Raw genomic sequence first — 26,490 nt, 5'->3', positions numbered from 1 at the left:
GTCACGGGATTCCTGCCCAGCAATTTAGTAGTGCAAGCTGGATTCGGTCACTGAGTTTGGAGTTGGGATGGTAATATTCAGTCCATTTTTAATTTGGCTTGGAGCCTAAAAGGAAAAACGGCGTGCTATAGTATGCCGTACGATATGGGCTATAGCCCATGGTCCAAAATGATGAGAAACGAGGATAATGTTTTTTCTCCAAATTTTCAAAAAACATGGGCTATAACCCATCGTTTTTTTCATTTTTTCATTTTTTTCAAATCCTCAGAAATTATGAAAAACGGCGTGCTATAGTATGCCATACGATATGGGCTATAGCCCATGGTCCAAAATGATGAAAAACGAGGATTTTTAAATTTTTTCAAACTCCATTCACACTTTTTATTATGTCTTACGGTGGACATGTTTGCCTGACAAGGAATCTTTTAAATGTTTCATAGTTTTAGAAATATAGTGCTTTCAAATTTACAATGGGGCTCAATGGCAAACATTGGCACGTCAAAAATTACTTTCACCTATAGAAACTCCATTCACACTTTTTATTATTCAGCTTAATGTGGAGACACATGCTGGAAAGTTTTACTTTGAAATGTTTTATAGTTTCTGAGTTTTTTAACTTAAACGCCCAATGCATTCTCTATGGCAATAGCACAAACTTTGGCATGCTACTAGTCCTACATACTTAAACCTACCAACCCCATTTTAGCCTACTTAGGTTCATCTTACGGTGGACATGTTTGCCTGAAAAGGAATCTTTGAAATGTATAAATAGTAATAGTATAAATAGTAAAAAATGACATACTATTGTATGCCCTCCGAGATCATGGACTAATGACCTTGACCAGTATAAATGACCTTCACCCGACCTTGACCAGTATAACCAGTATGCGGTCCGTGACCATGGACTATAGCCTTTCACTTTTCCGCGATTTTCACCTTTTTTTAAATCCTCAACAATGATGAAGAATCGTGCACTGACCTCTGAGACCATGGACCAATGAACCATGTTACAACAAATTGAGCAGGGCACCAGTGCCTTAGTTTTTGTTTTGGGTATCTTGGTGGTGTAGCGAATCGTGTAGAGTGTAGACCATTGCAAGATGCTGTACTCTGTCGTCAACCCTATAAGGCTTAAGCCATTCCAGCCTGTCAAACTTTTAAAAACACTTCTACAACTTCCACATACTTTATTCCGCTTTATGCAGTTATTTATGCTTATTCTTTTTACACATTTTTATACATTCTTTTTTTTAACTTTTCCTTCAGCTTTAATACATTTTCTACTGTACATTATACATTGCGTCTTTTGGCGAGCCCACGCAGTTTCTGTAGGGAACTGCTTTCTAGTTTATATTAAAACACAGACATCCACAAACAGAAACAAAGTTTTGGCAATAGTAGGCCTTCATCAGGTGATATGGCCAAGTCCCTGTTTGATGGAGAGGTTTATTATGTTGGTGGTGATTGCTGATTGGAGCTATGGAGATGGCTGAGAATTTGGAGGGAATATTGTCATGGCCAGTGCCCAGTGGCCTTGTTGGGTTGCAGGGCACTCCGTTTTTTCTGTTACCATTACCAGTTTAAAATCGTCCGAACACAAACATTGAATGCCATTGGCAATGAATGGCCAGTTTTGAGTGGTTGTGCAAACACGAACATTGAATGCCATTAACAATGAATGGCCAGTTTTGAGTGTTTGTGTAAACACAAACGTTGAAGACAAAAGTGAGTACTCAAATTGTGATTGGCCGGAATGAGATGATGTATGATGATGATCCAGCTCTGTAAGTTGGCTAGGCAGGCCGAGCGGGATAGACAGTTGGGGTTGGTGGTGTTGAGTGGCAGGTAAAGTTGTGTATCATCTGCATAACAGTGGAAATGGATGCCGTGTTTACAAATTATTTGACCTAAGGGAAGAATGTAGATGGAGGCCAAGAATTGATCCTTTGGAGACACCGTAAAAGAGGGGGGGAGGAGGAAGAGATGGTATTACCAATCTCGACAGAAACAGTTCTTGCTGTGAGATAAGAGGGCATCAGCTGGAGAGCACTGCTACCAAGACCCACCCATGACTCCAGACGGCACAACAAAGTGGCATGGCCGACTGTGTCGAACACCGCGCTCAGGTCAAGGAGGACCAGTATTGCACCACACCCAGTATCCAGTGTCATCCGTAGGTCGCTGGTGACTTTAACCATGAAGGCTGTCTTAGTACTGTGGAGTGCTCTAAACTGGATGGAAACTTTTCGGGGGAAAAAAATGTAATTGGACAGGTGAGTGAGAAGTTGTGAGGAAATGACTTTTTTCAAACATTTTGGACATGAAGGATAGTTTGGAAATTGGTCGGGGAAGAGGCTGGGTTTCTTTAAAAAGGGGTGTATTTAGGCATGTTTAAACGAGGATGGGACATAACCAAAAACTATGGAGTGGTTCATTATGGTGAGGATGGATGGACTGACTGTTTCAATTACCTCTTTTAACAGAGAAGTTGGAATTGTGTCAAGATTGCAGGACGAGGATTTCATTTGTGATACAGTTTTGGTGAGTTCTGTACAGGGTTATAGGTTCAAACCGATGTAGAGGAGATGGAATGCTGGGTGAGATTGAAGTGTGTGTTCCAAGAACAGGACTGAGATCACCATGGTTCAGTGGACTTCAGTTTGACAGGTGCTACAAAACCCTGAGGAAGACTATTCTTGGCGATAAACACATGGGCCAATGTAGGCCATTGTGGGCTGTACAAAAAAACAAACAAGTATTGAAGTAAAAATACATTGGCTATTATCTTTTATTCTAATCATTGTCGTGGCCATGGGTGGTCAACTGTATACCAAATACTGGACTGTATGTATCCTGTGTTCTTGGCTTTCTTTTACTCTTATTTTGAGGTGTAACGCATTTGTTTGCTGTGTAAATAAAGTGTAATATTGTGATGATTATGATTATGTTACTATTGTATATCATTGTATACTATATATTATATACTATTGTATATTATTGAAACATGGAAACCTTATCAGTGTGCTGGATGGTGTCAGTTACATGGATACACACTGAATGTAAATGCAGGCCTGTGCATTAACCTATGCATATATTCTGTTACATAACTAGAAATGTGCAACATGATACTGTATAGTAACATGTTTGTAATGACTTAGCTAGAAAGTATTCCCAACAGGGTCTTTGCAAACATTCTTTGCAAACATTCAGCCCGTTAGTAACACCTTGCATTTTATTGCTCATTTGTACCCTACCATTTCCCTTGCATCACATGTTTACAGCATGGCTTCTAGTTGCATCAGTGAAAATAAGATGTTCTTCTGCGGAGAGGCTGGTGAGTACAGTCAACACGTGCACAGATCTAGACGCAGCGGTCGGGTGAAATAGATTTCGCTCTTGCTGGAAGTCTAGCATCTGTATGCTAAATGTATTCTACTCCTTATCATGAATGTGAATATGTGAATATTTGCTGGCCAGTACTAGAAACTTGCTGACTCTAAACTTAGACTTGCATGACATTAAATACCACATACTGTAACTGACCAACACAGACAAAAGTAGACAAACCTGCATTGGATAACTGCATTTTAGCTCAGCCTACTCATTCCAAGTAGTATTTATTTATCCTAACCATCCAATCATTGAGGACCAAACTCGCATCATCGATTTGTTTTGTAACAACAACCAATCAGGACTGTGGCTGGATTAAATAATGACTATTTGTCATTGTTCTTCAGTTTGGCCCAATCCAAAAATGGCATCCAATCTCCAAGGACCGATTTTATAAGACCCTGGCCGCACAGAAAGGGGCTATATACAGAACACAGACTCATGAGGAGACGTTTGGGGACAGAGTTGGGGACAGATAGTCACCACAAGAAGCCTCCACACAGGATTAGAACAAGACACACATTAAGGTAGGAAGAATTGATTTGATTTATGTTTGCTACGTTTTTCATGAGGAAATTTTGTGGCATCAGCAGGATTATTGGAGGGGTCGAATATTATTACTGGTCAGACAAGAATTTAGGCATGTATTATGCAATGTTTTAAAAACATTAAAGGGGTGCAATATGTTTTTTGTTAAAGGAGCGATTTTCAAGGTTTAAGCTCTATTTTTGTACAGAAAATATGTTTTCATGTTGGGAGATGCACAATATTTACATTTTGGGTGATATCGATATCAGATTATATGCAGGGTCAAATCGTCCGATACCGATATATTACATTATATTATAATTATTATATATAATATATTACCGGTATAATATATCTGTGACATTATTGGTCAATATCTGCAAAATATCGGTCAATATCTGTGAAATATCGGTCCATATCGGTGAAAGACTATCGGTCAATATCAGTGAAAAAATATCAGAATTACTTTGATATCAGTTCGATACCGATATCATGCATCACTAGTTGGCATGCCAATTTTATAAAGTTAGAAGATAGAATCCCACAAAAATAATTTACATTTCATAGAGTTCCAATTTTATCTGCTATCATTTGTTTTATGATCCCTTACCATTTCACTTCTTTATCCTGGATCCTGTATGAGTACCGTCTCCTGATTGGATGAAATTGGTATCCTGACCCGATAACCTCCTGACCCTGTTTGGTATAAAGAGCTGGAGAGATGGGTAGAGAATGATAGACCCGTTACTGAACAAAATACTTTATAGCAATAATTGATCTGTACATAGAGCTATTTAACACTTACATTAATCACTTACACTCCTTCAATAACTGCAGCTAGAAATATAAAAGTCACTTTGTATAACTTAAAGGGAATGCTCTGCTTTTCACTGTGGCGCCACCATCACCCCGTCAGTCCCACCATGCTCAACAACACCACGGTCAACGTCAACTCCACCAGCCCTGGAGGCCCCAGCGGGGCCCCGCCCTGGTACCAGTACCCCGTGTGCGCCGTGGCCCCGTACGGCTTCATCTTCTACTTCGGAGTGAAAGTGTTCAACCTGGCCATAGGAACGCCCTGCAACACCCTGGTCCTGTGGCAGATCCTGTCCAAGAAGAGCGACGCGTCCACTTCAGACATCTTCATCTTCAACCTGGCCATTCTGGACACCTACTTCTGCCTGATGACGCCCGTAGACATGGTTAACCGGCTGGCCCTGGGAGACAGCCGCATCTGGTACCTGCAGAGGTTTGCCTACGGAGTCAAGGATGTGGCACCGCTCTTCCTAGTGAGTTTTTAGTACAGGCATTATATGGGAAAAAGGGGTCAACCTCCAACTAATTGCAAAAAAACCAAACTCAGCTGATTTTGTATCTTACATTATGTCCTGAATAACATACAAAAAGTTGCCTGAAATTGTCTGAGGGGAAAGTGTTGAAAATGGCCTGTACAGTATGGCCACCATAGACATCCTATATAAGGCAAATAATTTCAAATTTTCCTTTTGCTTTAAGTAGCATGTGACATGTCAAACTAGGGTGTTTTCATGATGCTGAGTCCATTCCAAGCATTAGTTTTGCATAAAAACACTCCTTGGGCTAATAACGGCCATAGACCTCATCACAAATGTGATGAGGTCTATGGCCGTTATTAGCCCAAGGACAAGGACTGTACAGGCCATTTTCAACACTTTCCCCTCAGACAATTTCAGGCAACTTTTTGTATGTTATTCAGGACATAATGTAAGATACAAAATCAGCTGAGTTTTTTTTTTTTTTGCAATTAGTTTGAGGTCAAATTACATTATTACTGGACTATTTATTTTTTCTTCATAGCAATGAACCAGTTTTCTGATACGGTATTTTAGTGTATGAAAACAGGAGAGGGACAATATATAGAGCCCTTGAGAATCCGGTCAACTACTTTGTATAAGTGGTTAACATAGCATTTGTTTTTCTGATGAGATAGTATGTACAGTAAGTAAATTGTATTGCATTTATAAAGCACCATTCAAAACAGGAGTTACAAGGTGCTGTACAATGAACACATGCTGCTATATCCTATGCCACCCTTTACCCCTTATCCCTAAACTTATTATTTTTTACTATTTTGAAAACCATTTTGGAATAGTTCAAATAGCCGATCTACGAGCTCACGTGTCGATGTAGATCGGATAGTAAAAAATGTAGGTCGGTCAACTCATAGCTGAATAGGTAGAGAGGCCTTCTTGGAATAAGAAGGCCCGTGGTTCATCCCCCCCCGGCACCAGCCAATTTGTCAAAGTGTTGCAGAGCAAGACACTTTAACCTCTAACTGCTCCCCCGACAATGTATTAACCCATTCTGAACGGGAACCCGTTTTGGTGTTAGCATAATGTTATGCTTTAGCTTTTGAAAAATAGCAGATCTACAAGCTCATAGCGCGCCACCGAGTGGCGCGCTACGAGCTTGTAGGTCTGCTATTTTTGAAAAATCTGACAGAACGACTGACATTTTTAGAATCTGATCTCAGGTCAGAATGGGTTCATCAGACCAGTGTGTGTCCAGTGGAAACCTCGTATGAATCTGATCTCAGGTCAGAATGGGTTAATAGTGCACACTGCTCCTGATAGTTAGGATGGTTTAACCCATTCTGACCTGAGATCAGATTCTAAAAATGTCTTCTACGTCGTGACAGTTTTCTGAAAAAGCTATGTTTCTATGTCAGTGGTTCTTTGATTTTTCAAAAATAGCAGACCTACAAGCTCGTAGCGCGCCACTCGGTGGCACGCTATGAGCTTGTAGATCTGCTATTTTTCCAATAGCTAAAGCATAACATAATGCGAACACCAAAAGGGGTTCCCGCAAAAATGGGTTGATGCAGAGGACCATACAAATGTGCTTGTGACAAAAATACCCCCAAAAGAGTTGGGACCATTATATTATTAACACATGCTCCTCATGCACTCATGGTAACATAACATACTTTGATTAATTATCCACCTGCATGTTCTGAAGTATTCTTTTGTGGTCGTGCTACTCTACTGTAGATGTGCATCTGTCTGGACCGCTACGTGGCCGTGGTCCACCCAGTGGTGTTCACCGGCATCCGTGACAACAAGATCCGCGTTGGCATCTCGGTGGTGGTCTGGGGGCTCATCCTGGCCCACGGCCTCACCAAGTGCACCCTGGGAGTCATGAGCGTCAACGAGGTGTTCAGCATCGTCATCCTCTCCGCCTTCGTCGTCATGGTCTTCTGCAACGTCTCCGTCATCTGGGTCCTGCGGCGCTCCGTGATGGGGAAGGAGGAGATGCACCCCGTGAAGAAGAAGGCCCTCAGGATGGTGCTGATCATGCTGGCCATCATCGTGGTCAACTACCTGCCGCCCGTGGCCCTCATGCCCTTTGTGTCCTACTACAGCTTCGTGCAGTTCCGCTGCCAGATCAGCATCAGCGTGTTCTCCATCATGGATCTGAGCTGCAGCATCGAGCCCCTCCTCTACATCACCAAGATGGAGCGCATGAACGGGGGCTGCTGCTGTAGGAGGAGCCCCTTGAAGAAGCCTCACGATGTCAAGGTATGATGAATTGAATTCTGTAGACTTAGATAGCATTTGAAACAGACTTATAGCATGTTATGTAGACAGCACTAGAATTGCATTGTATGTAGTCATAGCACTTCATAGTACATATGTATAGCATAGTAGTATATATGTATAGTTTATATGTTTCATTATATAGATATTCCACTGTTACCTTCTTAGCTTATGCATGTTTCATGATAAATGTTTTTATGTGATGTATTCCCATGCTTTTGTTCTTGCTTAATGTAAGTCGCTCTGGATTAAGAGCGTCTGCTAAATTGTAAATTGTAAATTGATGAGTACATGGTCCACCCTAGCAGTAGCAATGGTATTCCACCGCTACTGTTCCCAGACCTTAATCCAGTTGTCTCCGTTCTCTTGGATGACCAGAAGTGTCTATTCTGAGCATGTTACTGTGTATAATAAAAAACATTCTGTGAACCAAATAGATTTTGGTGTAGAGGGGGGGGGGGGCAAGTACAGATCCATGGGGGAACGGCGGTCAACAAAATATATAGGGTTCAAGTGGTTAAGGCCTCTCGCAAAGACTGACATTACAGGCTCTAATAGCAACAGGTTCCTAACTCATAAGCCTTTTTCCGAACTTTAATGACCGCCTTAGGCGGTCTTGTTTATAGAACACTAAGCATTTGGTCATTAAGCAGTTGGTCATTAATTAAGCCTCATAATCAAAACCCTATGGGGCCAATTAGCAGCGGGGTAATTAATAGGCATCCAGATGGTGTGAACCTGTGAGTTGAACATACTAAATAAATAATGATATGAAATTTTAATTAAATGAACGGGGAATAAATAGCTCATGAGCGTTTACGCATACTGCACACTGCTGGCTAAACAGATGCTGTCAGCCAGAGAATAAAGCTGTGCTTGTCGTTTGTTCCATGAGCGTTGTGTGCTGGTTCTGAATGTGGATAATGAGGAGAGAAGATGGCACTTCTTAGGCTATGAGCAGGTGCAGCAAATTAAAAAAAAGATTATGCTCCCCTCCAATAAACAATGACTGACAAATGTGTAATATTGTGCATCAAGGTAGTACAATATTGAATTCTGATTAATAACTTTGTTGTTTATTAAAGTTTTCAATATATTAAATGGTTTTCAATTACATGTAAAACTGTCTACTGTATGCACAGGAGTGCATACAGTTCTGTCTTTGCTTTATAAAATTAAATTTGATTGTTACATTTGATATTTCCACCGTGTAATTATTTATTTATTTAAATTAAATCAATTTCTTCATTAACATGTGTAATCACACAATGATTCTATGAAAAATCCCTACAAGACACATTTGTGTCACAAAGGCACTTTTTAAGTCTGTAAATCAGTGGTTTCCAACCAAGAGCCAACAGAGAACATTTAATGTCTCCCCGGGAGCCAAACAAGAAAATAGCCCATCTACAAGTTCACAACTGTCGAGATACGACGTTTGTGAGCTTGTAGATCTGCTATTTTGACCATCGTTTTGTTTTTTTAATTCATGTATCGTTTTTACATGAAATTGTTGAATACATTTTTGACATTTGTCATTTCTGGATTTATTTTTTTGCTCTTCTGAAAAAGTAGTAAACTAAATTTTTAAATGGGTCCCCCACCCAATGTTTGGGAACCACGACTGTAAATGGTCTGCATTTTACAGTGCATTTCTAGTCTCCCTACTACTTCCCCAAAGTGCTTTACAATTGTATAATAGGACTGTCACTGTACAGTACTTTTTGCACCTTTTATTTTGGTCCCATCTGCAGCAGAATTCAGAGGACATACAGTAGTGCAGATGATCACACAGATGAACCCTAGCATCCCTATTCTGGGCATCATAATAGCCGGGCGAACATTCTGTGAAAATAGCCAATCTACAGGTTAACGTGAAGATCAGCTATTTTCGCCAAAGAGATTTGGTGTAGGGAGAAAAAAGGTGGGGTCCAAGAAGTATACAAGACCCCTGGGGAACGTGGTCAATGAAGTATTAGGGTTTAAGTGGTTAAACCTGTGTGATTTTGGTGTACAAGTCCCGCAAACTCTCTGGGCTTGCTTCAGGCCCATCTTCTGAGGTCACATACCCTGGATAGGTGGGGTAGAACTGTACAGGGGGTGGTGTGCCAGTGATGGGAACTCCCTTCCCCGACGATGGCGGAGGAAGCAGGGGTATCAGCTTAGCATGGGCGTAGTCGATCTCATAGCCCTCAAATATGAGCCCTACGCCCCAAGCACCCAGCGCCTCTTCCAGAAGCCGCGACACCTTCTGGGTTGCCAGCACGAGTCCTTCATAATCTCCCTCGTCCAGTCGGAATATGTCAGAGGTCAGTGGTCTGCGTGGGACCAGCACTGTGAGGCCTGGGGAGTTAGGGAACGGGGTGAGGAAGGCCACGTGACCTTCATCCTCCCACACTCGCCACTGCTGCTCCTCGCCGCGGACGATGCGCGAGAACAGGCCGGGGTGCGCGGGATCGTCCCCCAGGAAGGTGTGGTTGGGCGGGGCTTCGGGTGAGGGGAGTCTGGCCCGTATCTTAGCTTGGAGCTCGGTGAGACGGGCGTCGGTCCACCGCGGGCCACTCTTGGAGGTGCAGTAGCCTGGGTCATGAGGGGTGTGCTCCTCGTCTCCCGCCAGGTGGGGGCGCCATTCAGCATCAAGGCCGTGTAGAGGGAGAATACGGATCTGTGAACCACAAAACATCAAAGATTTTGATTGATTGATTGAAATATTGAATAACAGTTTGCAGAATTACAGTACATTTCAAGCACAAACTCAATACAAAGACTGTTAACTGAGTGGACGACCCAATTAAGCATTACACTTGTTTACAACAGGGTCCACATAGACACTTCTATATAGTTAAAGAACAGAACAGGAATTCATCATAAAGGAAGCAAAAAGGGAAAAGAAACATATACAGTGAGGGGAAAAAGGGGCCAGTTTCGAATTGCAGCTGTCCGTAGGTGCCCTTTTGAGAGCGGTTTTGAAGGAGTCAAGGGATTCACATGTCTTAATGACTGTTGGTAGGGCGTTCCACATTTTGGTGGCATAGGAGGGAAAATAATTTAGTCCCTTGTTTGTGCCGAATCTGGGTTGTACATGGTTTGTTGCACTCCCTCTGGTGTTGTGGGTGTGGACTTTGTTTACATTAAGGAAGTATCTAGACAGGTACATGGGTATCTTGGTGGTGTATCGAATCTTGTGGACCAGACCCATTGCAAGATGCTGTACTTGCAAGATGCTGGTATGGCTTAGGGTCGTCGACGCTAAGCCATACCAGCCTGTCAAAGTGGCAGGGGTGAGGTGGGTTCGGGGGGTGAGGCCAAGTAGGAGCTTGATCAGTTTGTTTTGGGAGGTCTGGAGTCTTGTTTTAAGGGCCTTTGAGGTGCTGTGGTACCAAGAGGTGCATGCATAGTCAAAGAAACCTTGTACGAGGGCTCCTGTTAAGGTCTTCAAGGTGTTTTTGTTGACCAGTGAGGAGATCCTGTAAAGGAATCTTGTTCTTTGATTTACTTTTTACGTTGGTGGCCATTTTATCACCGGAAAGATTGGCCTCCAGGATGGAACCTAGGTAGGTAATTTCATCTTTTCGTGTGATAATATTGTCACCCACTCTAACCAAGAAGCCATCTGCCTTGCTAGATTACCATTTGATCCGAAGAGAATGGATTCAGTTTAGATTAGAATAAAATATTAATTCAAAAGCTCCCTATTCTGCCTCCATTCTGTTTAGGATAAAGGATAGGAAAAGGATAGGAATGCAGGCACACATCAAACCTAGACACAAACATCTGTGGAATTACAAAACAAGCAGCAATACAATCTAATCTAATACAATCTAATCTAAATAGCATATACACTGTATGTAAACAATTATTGCCGTGTTAGGCGTAGTTTTATAAAGTAGATTGGGACCCTGGCAATAGAACATTATATCAAATGGGGGTCCTTGGCCTAACGCATAAAAAACGGGGGTGTTTGAAATTAAAACGTTTGAGAAACACAGACTTAGAATGACCGAGACAAGCTGTCAGAGGAACACTCACCTGGGCTAGTTTGTCTCCGTTAAGCCTGGAGACAAGTGCACACCTGCGTACACGCAGCCTGTCACACAGCAGGTGCCCCACAGCCCTGGCACCCCGCAGCATGGCCAAATAGTCCCTCTGTCCCAGGTGAAAGATGCTGCCTGCTGTCCCTCCAGGAGACCTCTGCTCCAGTACAGCAGAACCCGGGGTCCATGGAGAGGGGTGGAGGTAGGCCACCAGCTCCTCTGACTCCCAGATGACATGGCGAGGTCCTCTTGAAGACATTCTGTTAAGCATGGATGTATGGTCGGTAAGCAGGGAAGAAAGAAATGACTGAGAATTTGAATGACATGAAAAGTTAAATGAAAAATACTAATTAAGGAAAGGAACTTAAACCGAGATGTCTAACCCTATGTGGTTTGAAAGGTGGTTCAAGGAGTCCAGAGAATGCAGCTAAATTAGTCTGAGTTAGTCAAAGATGATCTGAATGGTAACAGAAGAATAGCCGCAATTTGCAACTCTAGATTTTTTTTACAATTGGTTGAATCTAGAGTTGCAATAACCTCCATCGACTTCCTATGCATGTTTTTTGGTTTGTGACCTCCTGGTCTTAAATTACGTTAAACTCACCAACATTGCAGCTGTAGTCCAAGCTTGAATTATCCTCTTTCGATCTGGTGTCGCTTGTTTATCATAAAAGTCCCCCGTAAAGATGTTATGAGATACTTTATGTCCAAAATATTCCACAACTATTATTCCGAGCCGCCATCTTGGATTTTTTCAACGTGCCATAAAACAAGACGTGAGGGGGAGCGCTTGTTTAATAGCGTCCCTCCCTCCCTAGGGTGTCGGCCTCTTCTTTGGGTGTCTTACCTGCGCAGGTAAGATTCTATTAAACAAGCGCTCCCCCTCACGTCTTGTTTTATGGCACGTTGAAAAAATCCAAGATGGCGGCTCGGAATAATAGTTGTGGAATATTTTGGACAGAAAGTAGCTCATAACTTTTTTTATGGGGACTTTTATGATAAACAAGCGACACCAGATCGAAAGAGGATAATTCAAGCTTGGACTACAGCTGCAATGTTGGTGAGTTTAACGTAATTTAAGACCAGGAGGTCACAAACCAAAAAACATGCATAGGAAGTCGATGGAGGTTATTGCAACTCTAGATTCAACCAATTGTAAAAAAATCTAGAGTTGCAAATTGCGGCTAACAGAAGAAGCTGTTTGAGTATTATAGGTAAGTCTGGAGGGTCTGTGACGAGTATTCGAGTCCTGTAAATTAGAGATCTATACCATTGGTTAGGCTGCTCATGTCATCCGGACATGTCATGATAAGTCGCAATATCCATATATCTATGGATTCCCGAGGTCAGCCATGCCAATGTCCAAATATTGAATTTATGATGTCAGACTTAGATGTGAAAGTCAGCTCCATATGAGGACGGTTCTGAGTGGTCATATACAAATACGGTGTCTATGATGTGGAGCCACTGACAGACAGCAGACCGTAATCATCAGGACTCACACAAACATAATATGACGTGAAAGTCTCTGTAAGAATGACTTGTTAATACTAACAATAACAATGTGTCGTCTATGACATATGACTCCAAATGTGGGCATTTCTTTTGTCTGAGACCTATTGCCTTCCATTCCATAGTGATTTTTCAAAAAGGTAGAACATACGGTTTGTGGAGGAAAAAAATATTAGCTCTGGACACACACACACACACACACACACACACGCAACTTTACGAAAGACATAAAATAAGCTATGCAATTGCTAACCTACCTTCTAATGAAAACCCTTGTAAAGTACAGCATTAAGGTGTAAGATATTTGACCGACCTGGTAACTATGACTGTCGACTTGTAATGAAAATGGAAGTAAACATAAACTGCGCCGAATACTACTAAAGTGGCACTTAAACACGGTTGTAGCATGCTATGTTCAGGCTATATGTTCTGACCCTTTTCTTACCACAACAATAATGAGTTTTGCGGAAGTAAGTATAGCCATGTGACCATAGCATGTGACCCTCTGCGTTGCTGTGACAGATGAAGGCGTGGGCTTTTAAAGTAGTTGTAGTTCAACAGAAGGACACAAGAGGTCACTGTAAGTCTATAATAAAGGGTACTTTCATTTTCTGCTTTTACATACAAAAGGTGTGTGTGTGTGTGTGTGTGTGTGTGTGTGTGTGTGTGTGTGTGTGTGTGTGTGTGTGTGTGTGTGTGTGTGTGTGTGTGTGTGTGTGTGTGTGTGTGTGTGTGTGTGTGTGTGTGTGTGTGTGTGTGTGTGGCTTGAGGCTTTTTTTCAAGAATGTTATAGAGAGTTTATTGAGTTCAGTTCCTGAGGCCTATAGTCATTAGTGGGGGTTATTTTCCTAGATCACATCAACAAGACTGAGAATAGCTGTCCGCATTCATAGAGTGGTGTCCTCTTAAACTATTTTACCACTACTTCACACACATCATGCTCATGTGTTTCACTCAACTAACTTAACTAACCCTATTTCAAGTTCAAGCACACACCTTTTTATTTAGCAGCAGTTAGTTATTAGTATCATATGATCCTTCGTCAGCTCTGGGTGGGCGAGATATAATGTCTTCTTCGGTCCTCTCATCCCATCACAGTGTCTGAGGAGCTAAGCTGATTACTGAGGTATACTGACCCCATACTGGACTGCTCATTAAAAAGCTATAATTAGTCCCTGAAAGTAGGACACTAGTGTTCACTGTGCGTTTTTACCACTGCTTCTTCTCCCAGGCTTCTTCTCTCTTATTATAGAGAGTATGCGCATGCATAAAGTGAGTGGCAAATTGGTCAAAGTGGGTTTAACGTTGTTTAACATCGTCAATCAGATAGGACTTTTGGATGTATGGGCTGTAAAGGCCAGAAAGTCGGTTTTTGCCACTCAGTAGGGCGTTCCTGCAAACCTCCGGGTATGAGGATGATGTCCCACACATACCCTCTATTAAAGTTTCAACATGCAGCACTCTCTCACTCACTCACTCACTCACTCACTCACTCACTCACTCACTCACTCACTCACTCACTCACTCACTCACTCACTCACTCTCTCTCTCTCACTCACTCACTCACTCACTCACTCACTCACTCACTCACTCACTCACTCACTCACTCTATCTCACTCACTCACTCACTCACTCACTCACTCACTCACTCACTCACTCACTCACTCTATCTCACTCACTCACTCACTCACTCACTCACTCACTCACTCACTCACTCACTCACTCACTCTATCTCACTCACTCACTCACTCACTCACTCACTCTCACTCACTCACTCACTCTATCTCACTCACTCACTCACTCACTCACTCACTCACTCACTCACTCACTCTCTCACTCTCTCTCTCTCTCACTCACTCACTCACTCACTCACTCACTCACTCACTCACTCACTCACTCACTCACTCACTCACTCTCTCTCACTCACTCACTCACTCACTCAATCTGCCAGCCTGTCTGTATATAGTCTACTACTCTATATAGCCTACTGTATATGGAAACCTCATATGACCTCATATGACTGTTGGACAGTTTTGGACTGTCCAACAGTCACCTCTGTGTTTTGAGCTTGCATATTTGCTATTTTGATATGTTTGTTGACGCTGTAGCATGATCAAGTAGAACTAGAAGGGCATTAATTGATGAAGTTACAAAAAGTTAAAATATGGTGATAAGAGGTTTGTACCTGACACCAACTATACAATATATAATATATATAGCTGAAGGCTACTGGCACAAAGGACTGACGTGTCCATTTCGTTTTGTGGTGTGTCAGGGGGACAATGAGCCTGTGGCGGAATGTGGTCTTCATCCCCACTAGTTTAGTCCCCTATAGCTTCCCTCCACAACCAGATTATCCACTTCACTCTAAAACAAACCGTTTGCGGTCTCCAGGGCTATAGTTTAACACTAACTATAGAGATAACCTTCCACGCCAGCTTGTTTGTCTCTTGTCTCTTGAATAAAATATATTCCAGCTTATTGTTCATGTGTCCTCTCAGGAACTTTGACTTGTAGATGTGAATGGGGTCCTGCCATACTGCTGAGTGTGGCCAACAAGGCTGGGGGATGGGTGATCAAAACCTACCCTCCAGTCTGTCCTTGTAAAGCCCCCTTTAAAATGTCTTGGCCGGCACCAGCTCCCTTTTCAACTCCTTCTGGGCAGCCTGGCTCCCGTCAGTGTCCCCTGCCATGAAAGCCCTGTTCATCCTGTTCAACAGCATTTACTGAAGTCACAGCATGTGACATGTAATAGAGTTGCTACCGACAAGATTAGTCACTACTAGGGTTGGCAGTGCAGGTTCAATGCTCAGGAGGTATAGAGCGGCCGCATGGAAAACAGAAGATTCCCAGTTCGGAATTCCAGCTCCGACTAGGTTAGTGTCGAAGTAGTGTCCTTGAGCAAGACACTGAACCCAATGAGCAGGCTGCTGCCTTGCATGGTTTCCTCCACCATCGTTTAATGCACATTGTAAAGTGCTTAGGATAAAAGTGATATGTAAATGCACCATTTGCATTTCAATAAACATTATTTATAGACGTGAAAATGAAGGAATTATCAATTAAAAACAGAACAAAAACAAGATGACTTGCTAGGGAAGAAGACGGCACGGTTTCCACATAGTAGCAAGAGCTGGTGAAGGACTAATGACACTAGTTCCCACACACTATCATCATCACGTATATGCTAGGTCAGACTGTCTGGAATAGACCTGTGTATGTGGACAGTGCCAGTTCAGAATATGAAGAGCTACTGGAAGCCTACTTGGCTATCACTGCCTTACAGTGTATCTTTTTCACTGCACGGTGTGTAACTATGAATACCCTTCACAGTATTACTGAGCCAAATGCCACAAGTCATTGAATGCAACCTGAACTAGGAAATGTATTTGTCATTGGGATATTCTGTACTTAAGTTTCACTGCTTTAGTGATACTCCCTAGTAGGTGTTTCATAGTAGATATATTTGAGAAACCAGGGGATTGTGAATAAGGGACCACCACCCTGACTAAGGTGGTCTTTACACGAGGATGGTGTTCATTGAAAACGAAACAAAATAAAGTATCGTTTGCTGTGGTCCATCTAGACGAGTATGGTGTGTTGTATTGGGACGGGATAATAATAATAATATTAATAATAATATGGGCTTTTGTAACACTTCCTATGCAACGCATCCCATGTCTATGCATTCCCACTGTTTCTCAACAGATGGTCCATGGCATAATAGGTGTAGCGGCGGTTTACAGGCCACCGCGAGGAGCTAAACATGAGAGTAAAGAGACGCTTGTATGACGCGCACGCAATGAATTCAGGTCCATTCCAGCTGTAGGTTTTACCGTTTATTCTTGTCACCACACGAAGTTACAACAGTTCCCAGGCTTTAGCTATAACTGAACGTGGTTGTTACTGGTGATAGCTGGTGCGTTTTATACGGTCAACAGAATTGTCTTCTCCCACGCTCACCTCCTATCTCTATCAAACTTCCCTCACCCAAGTGACAGGTAACGCCATGAAAACTAGAGTGGCAGCGCCCCAGCCCCCGTGACACGCCCACTACCTAGGCAGTGCCCATTAAAGTGACATACCTTACGTCAATAATAATAGCACATTAGAAAGCAACATATTACGGCTCCTACAATAGGCCTGCAGGTGGTCCATGGGGGAAAATAAATTGAGAACCACTGATCTATTCCTATCCCACGGTTACCCATATGCCATTCTCTCACTTTATTACATTAAATTCAGGTTAACTGATATACAGTAGCAGACACGTACATGATGACATGATTAACATGGGCACATTTCCTAAACGTGATGACTCAATCAGGCAAGCTGGTAAACTTGAATTACCCATCTTGAGATTCTAACTCTCTTTTGAATTCTTAACCTCAGACTTCCCAGTAACTGATAACATTGACGCACTTAAGTTTCACGGAACAGTGCACTTAAGTTTAGTGCACTGTTCCGTGGAAGACTTTACAAAATCTTCACATTACTAAATGCATGGTCAGGGACTATTATGCAATATATACCTTCACGGACCACCTGTTGAAAACCCTTGTTCTAAACCAATATGATTTTTCAATGAGGATTTGGTATGAATAAATAAACAAATAAGTAAATGATTATTTATTTGTACATGAACTAACCAAAATTACATTAACCTTGGTGTTGCGATCTTTGGCATGTCATTGTAGGTGAAAGTTCTCCAAAATAGCAGATCTTATAACAAGCTACGTGTTGTGACACAGTTGTATGAAGAAGTAGAAGTCAGGCCTAAAGTGGTTAATTTCAACAGTTACAACCTCTGCAACCATTGATACACAATGATAAAGTAATTGTGCGGTCAGCAATCTTCATAAGATGTTTTTGAATATTCTTCCTCTTGCACGTTTCGTTCTACAATTATAATTTCACTGTGCTTTCTGATATTTCTATAGTTCAGGGGTGAACGTTGCATGGAATAAACACACACACACACTAACACGTAATCACTGTTGCAAGAGGAAATGCAAATAACAGACCAGCAATGTAGGCCTACTATGAGCTTCCATTGTAGACACAATTAATATGGACTCCTGTGGCATAACAAAAATACACGCATGATGTCCCCAGTGACATGAAGCTCTCCTCAGACAGAGCTACCAAACTGCTGATGTCCCCCTGGCCTGGTTGACAAGCAGTCAAATACCTTTCTTCCTAAATAGAGACGAATATAGCTTATCTTTCAGTAGTTAAAATAAATAAATAAATAATAATAATAAATACTATTGTAGATAGTATATAAAGAATTCTGAATGGACTAAATGTAATTGGGAAATGGAAATTAATTAATACATTTTGCTGACTCTACAGTGCAGTGCACACAGTACAGTGAAATCCTCAGTGTTAATTCATTCATTTGTAACTGAGTGTTTACAAGTGTAACCAAATGGGACGCTCCTTTTGGTTACTTGTACTGTACATGTTCTGAGTTAACTGAATACTGCAGGAGTTCACATTGTAGGCCTGTGTGCTTATCACATGGTTCTACTTATCACAAAAGACAGAAGGCCTTGGTTATAATAACTTTATAAGACTGGCCCTCGTTTCACTCCCATGTCCTACCTATATTTCTTACTGTTACTACAGATACATTTAATCCACCAGAAAAATCTCCATAATTAGTACTACTACTAGTACTATTTAGAAAGCAGTTATTCAAATACTATCACTTTTGTCAATAGCTTGGGCAGCTATTCTTATCTATCCGTTCAGCATTTGGAGGGCCTCACTACTCTGGAATTTGACCGTCTGTAGGAGCTTGTGTGTTTTGCGTACACATCCAGTTAGTCTTTTACTGCTGAGGATACATTTACACCGCTGCTCGACAGTATTTAGCCGACACCAACTACACACAAACTATCCCACTAATACTTCTCTCACCAGAAACCCAACCCACTCAGCTCTCTCCTCAGACATCTAACATACATACTGTAGAGTAGAGTAGACCCTGGCAGACTCAATGTTTTCTCTGGTTCCCACCCCCCTCTCCAACACACACCTGGTTCACAGTTCACACACACACACACACTAAACAGAAAAGGGACCTAGCACCAGGGCGTTTATTATGGGATGTCTGGTTTTAGACAAAACAGAAAATGGACCGAGGCGAGCGCCAAGACGTTTATTATGAGCCATCTGGTTTGAGATAAAAACAGAAGGCGGAGCTCCTAACACCAGGACCTTACGGGCTGTCTGGTTAGATAATAAAAAAAAGAGATAAAAAGACCTAGCACAAAGGACGTTTACGGAGCCGTCTCTTCTTCCTCTTTGACAAAACTGGCTGGGTTGGGGTTTTACCCGGAAGTCACGGACAGTTTAACTGTCAACCAGTTTTACATGTTTCCTATGAGGAACCAGAAGACCTGTACTATAATCTAAAAACGTTTTCCCGTACCAATTTGTTTAAAATGACTAGTGCTAGAATTACAGTGTAAATTAGAAGCAGAAGCTACTGACATGCCTTGACCTATCCAAATACCAGGCTACAAATATTTGTACTATAGTGAGAACTACTCTATAAAATTCCTGTGTACTGCAGTGATGTTGTTCCGCATGGAAACTGCAATAACTCTATTAGTGGATTTCATCATGTGTCAATTAGATAAACTCAGTAATAAAGTATACAAGCTTTCACCTTAGTATAGATATTTAATAGAAAAACAGACGCAAAGCATTATACAAGCCAAACACTTGAACTAAGAAAGTGGTTAACTACGACATTAAAGCGTTATCCAGCATTAAATAAAAACCACAATCAGAAAGCAGGAGGAACTATGTACAAACAAAATTTGCCAAAACAAGTTCAGTGTAACAAATTCTTAAATAAATGAGGCCCCTTTCTGGACTTAAGCTCAGAGGAAATTATGAAATTAGAATGAGAAGAGGTAAAAGGGAGTTGAAAGGGTAATAGGGTGGTCACTTCTTTGAATTACCGTATGTTGCAATTTGGTGAGGTGGAGTCTGGCCACAGATCGGTCTGGGGGAGTATAGTCATTCAGTAAACTCATTTTTCACATGCCTAGCCTACAAACTATTACAAACGCTACCTGTTAGTGCAAGATGTTATACGACAGTGTCAGTGCGTACAGGGAACAAGAGACTGAGAGACCAGCATGTACCGATGCTTCCACTAACGACCTCTCAGTCCTCCCCGTTCTCTACATAAGTAGTAATCTCATCAACCTTCCTGTTCTTTCATCATTAATCTCTCCCCACATCATTTTCTGGCCACTCGAAAGTTTCAATCACCCACACTAGCATACTACCATACATGACTGCAGCCCAACTCAAGCCTAAATTACACTTAGTTACCCACGGGTGTCGCAATGTGACGTGTTGTGAGCTTGTTGCCATTTTCGGTGATCAACACCCGTGCACAACTAAGCATAATCAAACTTAACCCCTAAATAGTATAAACTACAACTACATGGAGTTATTTGCTAGGATATTCTAGAATGGGAGCAGAAATGTGACCGCTTCATCCATGACTAGGCCACTGTGCTGGCCTTGCTGCGACGGTGCTTGGCATTGCGGACTTCCTCCATCAGGTCTGTGAGATACTGGATCTCTCGGCTGATGGACTCTGCCTTATCGCGCAGCACGTCGTTCTTCTTCTCCAGCACAGTGCACTCTGAAACCAGCACTTCCTGTTCCACCCGCTTCTTTTGCCGGTAGCGAGTGGCCGCTGTCTTGTTCTGCTCCATCTTCTTAATTTTTTTCTCCACCACCTTGGGCGCACCAGACACAGACTTGACTCGTGGGGCTTTGGGATTGGGGGTGGTGGGCTCCGGCTTGGAGTAGGGCTTGGTTCTGGAAGAACCGGCTGCTGAGGGAGATGCGGAAGAATTCGGAGGAGGAGAAGGGATCTGTGGAGGTGAACTGGGTATAGACTCGATGCCAGAGTCACTGTCGCAATCATTGGATGCGGGAGAGGTTATGTTCACCGACTCGGGGGGAGGGACGTGGGTGGATTCATCTTTAGGGGTGAGGACCAGCACAAAGTGGGTGGTTGTGGGGAGTGCGATCACAATGGGAGTGGCGGTCTGAACATTTCCACTAGGATCTGGGATGACAGCGATGGTTGAGGTGGCCTTCCCTGCTTCCAAGACATCCACTTCACTCCCCAGCTCCAAGTCCAACGTGTAGACAAGAGAGTGGGGAGACTGAGGGGGAGTCTGTGAGGAGGGCTCTGACTTCACAACAACTTCTTGCTCGGGAGCCACCTCTTGCTGCTCTACCTCAGCTGCAACAGCGTGAGGGAACTCCAAGGGGAGGTCGGGCAGTGACAGACCATCATGTGTGGCAGGGATGGATGTATCAAAGGTGTCCATTTCCAGATCCATGTGGGAGTTGAGGGAAGCCAGGAGTTCCTCGGGAGAGCTGGCGGGCCCATCTGAGGCACAGGAGCCGATGAGAGAATCCAAGTCAAAGTCGCTCAGATCAATTTTCTCTGTCATCCAGTCCATGCCTGTGAACGCATCCTCTGATGACAAAGAGAGGCAACACAGAACATTACTTACTGTAGTTGGAGTCACATGCTACAGGGATAAACCGGATGAATATCATGTACCGTGTGGAGTCACATGCTACAGGGATAAACCGGAGATGAATATCATGTACCGTGATGACTACTCGGATATGAATAGTATCATATTTTTCTTACTCGTTATTGAATAACTAACCTCAAACACAGAATATAAGATTTCAGGTACTAGTTATTGTTTTGAGTATTTCTCAGAAGACCTACAAAACTATTCAGATCGTATATCTAGGGTGCCGGAAAGCCTTTGGCTTTGTGTTGTACAGTTGAGCTACTGCTTATATAAAAAGGTCCAACACTGATGAACGAAGATAGTTCAGAAAACAAGAAGCCCCCCGGGGAATTGTGAGAGATTAACACATTTTACAGAACCTGTCTGAACTAGTATGTTCCATCATTGTAATTTGAGGTGTGGCTCCCATGTGTAAAATCATCATGCCAGGGTAAACCACAGAATCACCAAACACCCACATCAGTCGTCTAACCTGAAATGCTGGGAAACGGTTTAAAATGTCTATGCCTCAAGACCTTTATTACTACACGTGGCAAATGATTGTGCATCGTGGCGTGTTCTTTGAGACCAAACCCTAGCCTGCAAGTAATTACCATAAATTTAAATGCCTTTCAAAGAGCAGTGTGAGTGTGCCTTTTTAATGGTTCCGTCCCCCCTCATTACTAAATTGACAAAACACTTGATTTAACATTAAAAAAGTGTATGTGCTACCTTGTTTCTACTTTCCTGATGTTCTCTCCGCTACATTTTAATATGTGAAAATATATAAACTCTCACCTTTGCCATTGTCTGCTCTGACGTCAGCATCGAGCAGGTCACTGGCACCAAACCAGGGGAAGGACAGGGAGTCCTCCCTGGCCTTGGTTCCCACGAACAAGGGATAGGTGGGAGGGGGAGATGGTGGTGGGGAGGAAAAAGAGACAGGGGAGGAGGCATAGGAGGAAAAAGAGTGGGAAGGCGAAGATGCCGCCCTCCCTTCTATGAAGGAGGGGGGAGAGAGAGCTTCCTCTTCATCTTGGTCCAGAAGGGGCCCCATGGGGTCAGCCATCAGAAATGAGGGCCCTGTGGCGGAACAAATTACAGTTTGGAAGATGGACTAAAGACATCAAGCCCCACCCCCAAGATGTCATGCTCCTTTGACAATTTAATTCATAATGGCCTACAGCCATTGTACTTCGTTTTAATGGTTTTGATCACAACCCAAATAAAATGAACAACTGATTTCCAGATTAAAAAATCGGATTGACATAGTTCACCTAATGACTAGATTTTTTTCTTTCTTACATGATGCCACTATGCATATTTTATGTGTGGTGTTTGTGCTGGACATTTCACGTTGAATACCAACCTAAGAACAGGGCCCCCACGTCCTCCAAAGCTAGTTGGGAGCTCAGAGTCATGGCTGCTGCTGGTCAGTGGTCGTTGTGAACGAGTCAATAAAAACAAGGGAGTGTCCGACGACGTTATCAAGTCGACTGGTCCGGTCCTGCTGTCGACGGCAGCAAAGCTGATGGTGGTTTCCGGGAGAGACCTGAATGGAAAAGAGTGGATAAGGTGGAAGGCAGGTCAATCATGATGAAAAATTAAGGCACATTATTATATTAACCTACATGTTTACTTTATACATGGACAATGAGATTTAAGGGATAGAACACGTCTATACGTTATCAATAGCGCAAAAACACAAATATGACATTTTATCAATACAGTGAAAAACCTTAACGTGTTACTAAAATTGAATCTAGTGCCACAGGTTTCACAAGATATAGTCATAAGATAATCTTGTGCATTTGTTATCTGGTTTACATGACTCACATTCCACTGACACACATTAATGTGACAACACTAAGCATGAAGTGTGAACGGTATGCCTGTGTGTAGCCTACTTTCCCCATGACTAGTTATTCGTGTGAGTTTAGTGAGGCTATTTCCATCTGATCCCTTCAATGGAAAGGCGTTGATGGGAAACACTCCGCCTCCACCGGGGCATAACATTTCCTAATTTGGTCATGGTTTGGTCGGTAACTCCGCCTCCCCAATGACTCACCATGGAGACAGGCCGGAGGGGGCAACCGCCATTTCCACAACACAGAGCCATCTGTCATGGTGTGAGTGGGAGGGAGGCAAACCCGCCGCTGAGCCGGGACATTACGCGCCATTTTGAATGCCACGTTGTCAACACTGAATATGAACTTCACGCTTCATATTTTAAATATTTTATTAATTCTCTGTTGCACCAGACATATCATTTACAACACATTTTACTGTGGCATTTGTATGCCTCCAATGAGACAGTGAGGGGACACATCACACCATGTGATGTCCCTTCAACCAGCTGTCTTTCTCGATCCGTGACCACCAGGCGGACCAGACGCCGGGTGTCAGATTTCGCCGTAAAACGGTGTAGCGCGTGGGAAAACAACCGATCTACAAGCTCTCAACGCGTTGCACCGCGACGCGTTGTGAGCTTGAAGATCTTCGAATTCGATGCGCGTTACCGTACTATTAGGGAATTATATAAATAAACAAACGACTACTAGACGATTTCAGGTTAAGTAACGTTAAAACTACCCCAGCCACCACCACCAAAGCGCAAACACGTCCCTTTACCACAATGCGACATACCCACACCACACGGCCCGTGCAGTGCATAATTACAACCAACTCTTTGTTGTACGTCGTTAGATGTAATAACAAGTTAACGCTCGGCCCGGCACGATTTGTTAACTAAACTAATCACAAAATTAACTTGTACTTACGCCATTTTGCCTGAAAGAGCCAGTGCGCAAGCCGTTGCACTGCGAGGTTATTGCCGCTGCACGATTAGCCGCGATTACACTGCCATTTTGAGCTTCACACTCAAAACAAATACAACCTCTTCTAGTGTGATGAAAACAGAGAATGCACTAGTGGGCGAGTCACATGACTGCATATATATGACCACATCACCGACATGTGTATCCTTCCGCCTTGTCACATTTGAGGCATGCTGCATTTGTGAAGTTGGCACTCAAGGAGAGCGGTAGCTACATGCTCACTCAATGAGCATTCCGTCAAGCGGACTGCACTGACCCATAAAACACGCACACCCCAAAATCACTCCGCGTTGTCTTATCTCTGATTGGTTAGAAAGTATAGTTGCAAAAAATTGTTCTTCCTTGGGGAGGGAGCTATGGAAGGGAGTAGTTCGCACGAAGCACACTGTACAGTGTACACCAAACACCATGCCAGTTATGTAGGTCAAATGCAAAATGTAAACATTGGATCCTTTTGTGACGTGTTGGAGTCTAACACGTCACAAAACGATCCAATGTTCTCTCTCACACACACACACACACACACACACACACACACACACGCAATGAATATCATATAATCGTATATCGTTGGCCTATTGCATTTAATTGGTAATGATAATCCAGTTAAAGTTTATAAAAACACCAGGCTTTGGGCTGACATCTTTCCATTTTACTTTATTTAAATAAAAGCGAATAGCTCAGAGAGCTAAAAAGAGACATCGAGGTTTGATCATAATTATGGGTTTGACGCAAGTTTGACGTTACAGGTTAGTCAAGACTGCTCTCTGGTGACGGAAAAAGGTTCTGTTCAGAGTTCCTTAATAGCCTACCGCTCAGGTCTTTGCTGAGGTAACATTAAAACCTCAACTTTGCGTTTTAATGCATTTAAAAAAATCATACCGTTAAAGTCACGGAATATGATCAGAAATATTCTTTAGCAAGACATGTCTTGGTCTTGGACTTGGTTGACTTGGTATTAAAGTAACCGTATTTCAATATAGTTACACTTTACAGCCTAATATTCCCTATTACTGATACACATTTAACTTTTTTGCTTCTAACAATCCATCCATCCAGTTGCCAATACAATATGGACAGAATAATGGTCTATTATTTAATATCCATTATTTTTCGATGAATTGACTAGTACAAAGTGACCCCAGTGGAAACAAGCCATAATGTAAAACATAGTATAGTCTTCTCTGTTAGAGCCTCCTCCCATCAGATCACTGGAACAGTCTCCCTACAGAAGTAAGAGACCTCCAAATATTTTACCTTCAAATTTAACCTTAAGAGATGGCTTAAAGCCAACCAAATTTACAATCATGAGTAACATATAATCTCAGCTCCATTTGTCACTGGTGTCACTTCTCACATTTTCACTGTCAATGTCCCCTGTACCTTGTTTACATGTTTTTTGGTATTGTATCGTGGTTAGTTTTTGTATGGATAGTTTTATTACCACTTTTAAAAGCCTGCTCAGGGACTACAGATGGAATTTAGCTTCTGGTTAACTCTAGCCCATTTGCATGGATGTGAAAACTGACGTGTCGATGAATGTGCATTGTCCCTGTTAAATAAATAAACCCAAAGACAGCAACGCCAAAATTCTGGATGCCACCTTCTGTTACAAGACCCATAAATAGTAGCAGCAGAGTATATTTTGAGGGGGCCAAAATAACAGTTCTCTTTATGAGCACTGTGGCTGTATTTCTTTAAAGTGTAATTAATTGCCGTGGCGTGTACACTCTCTCCTGACATTCCCTTTGGAGAAAATCTGAGAATAGCAATAGTTGGACACTGCAGAAGAAATGTTATCATAAACTAAAGGATTGTTCATGTCTTGTGGTGTCATTGTCAATGAGAGAAAACCATGTTCCTCCGACCCAAACCACAGGTGGCAATGACCTGTGTTGGATACCCAAAGCAACAGAAATGGTGTCTAGATATGGACTACTAGTAGTATGTAATTTATATAGCATATCTGAACTTGCATAAGTTCAGAACCAAAGTTGGAGATGCCAGCAGAGGTCAAGTAGCAGGGGATTTAGAGTGG

At 42.5% G+C, this 26,490-nt stretch overlaps 3 protein-coding genes across 4 annotated transcripts; 1 reads left to right on the top strand and 2 right to left on the bottom strand.

The window, feature by feature from the left end:
• Positions 1–4,793: 4,793 nt before the first annotated feature.
• On the top strand, positions 4,794–7,481 carry LOC308312502 (G-protein coupled receptor 35-like; the record flags this gene model as incomplete). Its single annotated transcript, XM_080759111.1, has 2 exons — positions 4,794–5,207; positions 6,948–7,481. 2 exons carry the CDS (start codon positions 4,794–4,796, stop codon positions 7,479–7,481), a joined length of 948 nt encoding a protein of 315 aa, XP_080615237.1.
• Positions 7,482–8,559: 1,078 nt separating this feature from the next.
• On the bottom strand, positions 8,560–13,485 carry LOC308309568 (uncharacterized protein). Of its 2 annotated transcripts, none has more exons than XM_080755470.1 (3): positions 13,353–13,485; positions 11,523–11,787; positions 8,560–10,158 (listed from the first exon to the last, which is right to left on the bottom strand). In XM_080755470.1, the coding sequence occupies exons 1-3, from the start codon at positions 13,445–13,447 to the stop codon at positions 9,484–9,486; spliced, it is 1,035 nt and encodes a 344-aa protein (XP_080611596.1). In that variant the 5' UTR covers positions 13,448–13,485; the 3' UTR covers positions 8,560–9,483. The 2 variants fall into 2 exon arrangements, with proteins under 2 accessions (XP_080611596.1, XP_080611597.1); XM_080755471.1 differs by having other exon boundaries at positions 13,297–13,478.
• A 6,227-nt stretch (positions 13,486–19,712) lies between these two features.
• Positions 19,713–24,532, bottom strand: atf4a (activating transcription factor 4a). The gene is made up of 4 exons (XM_080759605.1): positions 24,396–24,532; positions 22,985–23,167; positions 22,414–22,698; positions 19,713–21,566 (listed from the first exon to the last, which is right to left on the bottom strand). The coding sequence occupies exons 2-4, from the start codon at positions 23,034–23,036 to the stop codon at positions 20,572–20,574; spliced, it is 1,332 nt and encodes a 443-aa protein (XP_080615731.1). The 5' UTR covers positions 23,037–23,167; positions 24,396–24,532; the 3' UTR covers positions 19,713–20,571.
• Between the last annotated feature and the right edge of the window lie 1,958 nt (positions 24,533–26,490).

Source organism: Protomyctophum bolini (assembly GCF_963924005.1).
Source record: "Protomyctophum bolini genome assembly, chromosome: 3".
Classification (NCBI taxonomy): Eukaryota; Metazoa; Chordata; class Actinopteri; order Myctophiformes; family Myctophidae; genus Protomyctophum; species Protomyctophum bolini.
This window is presented reverse-complemented; position numbering and strand designations above follow the sequence as displayed.

Coding starts and splice junctions, on each gene's coding strand:
- LOC308309568 (XM_080755470.1), bottom strand. CDS start 13,447: ATGCTACAACCGTGTTTAAGTGCCACTTTAGTAGTATTCGGCGCAGTT. Junction 11,788..13,352: donor TCGACAGTCATAGTTACCAG/GTCGGTCAAATA, acceptor CATGCTTAACAG/AATGTCTTCAAGAGGACCTC. Junction 10,159..11,522: donor ACGGAGACAAACTAGCCCAG/GTGAGTGTTCCT, acceptor TGTGGTTCACAG/ATCCGTATTCTCCCTCTACA.
- atf4a (XM_080759605.1), bottom strand. CDS start 23,036: ATGACTCTGAGCTCCCAACTAGCTTTGGAGGACGTGGGGGCCCTGTTC. Junction 22,699..22,984: donor CGTGGGGGCCCTGTTCTTAG/GTTGGTATTCAA, acceptor GTTCCGCCACAG/GGCCCTCATTTCTGATGGCT. Junction 21,567..22,413: donor CAGAGCAGACAATGGCAAAG/GTGAGAGTTTAT, acceptor CTTTGTCATCAG/AGGATGCGTTCACAGGCATG.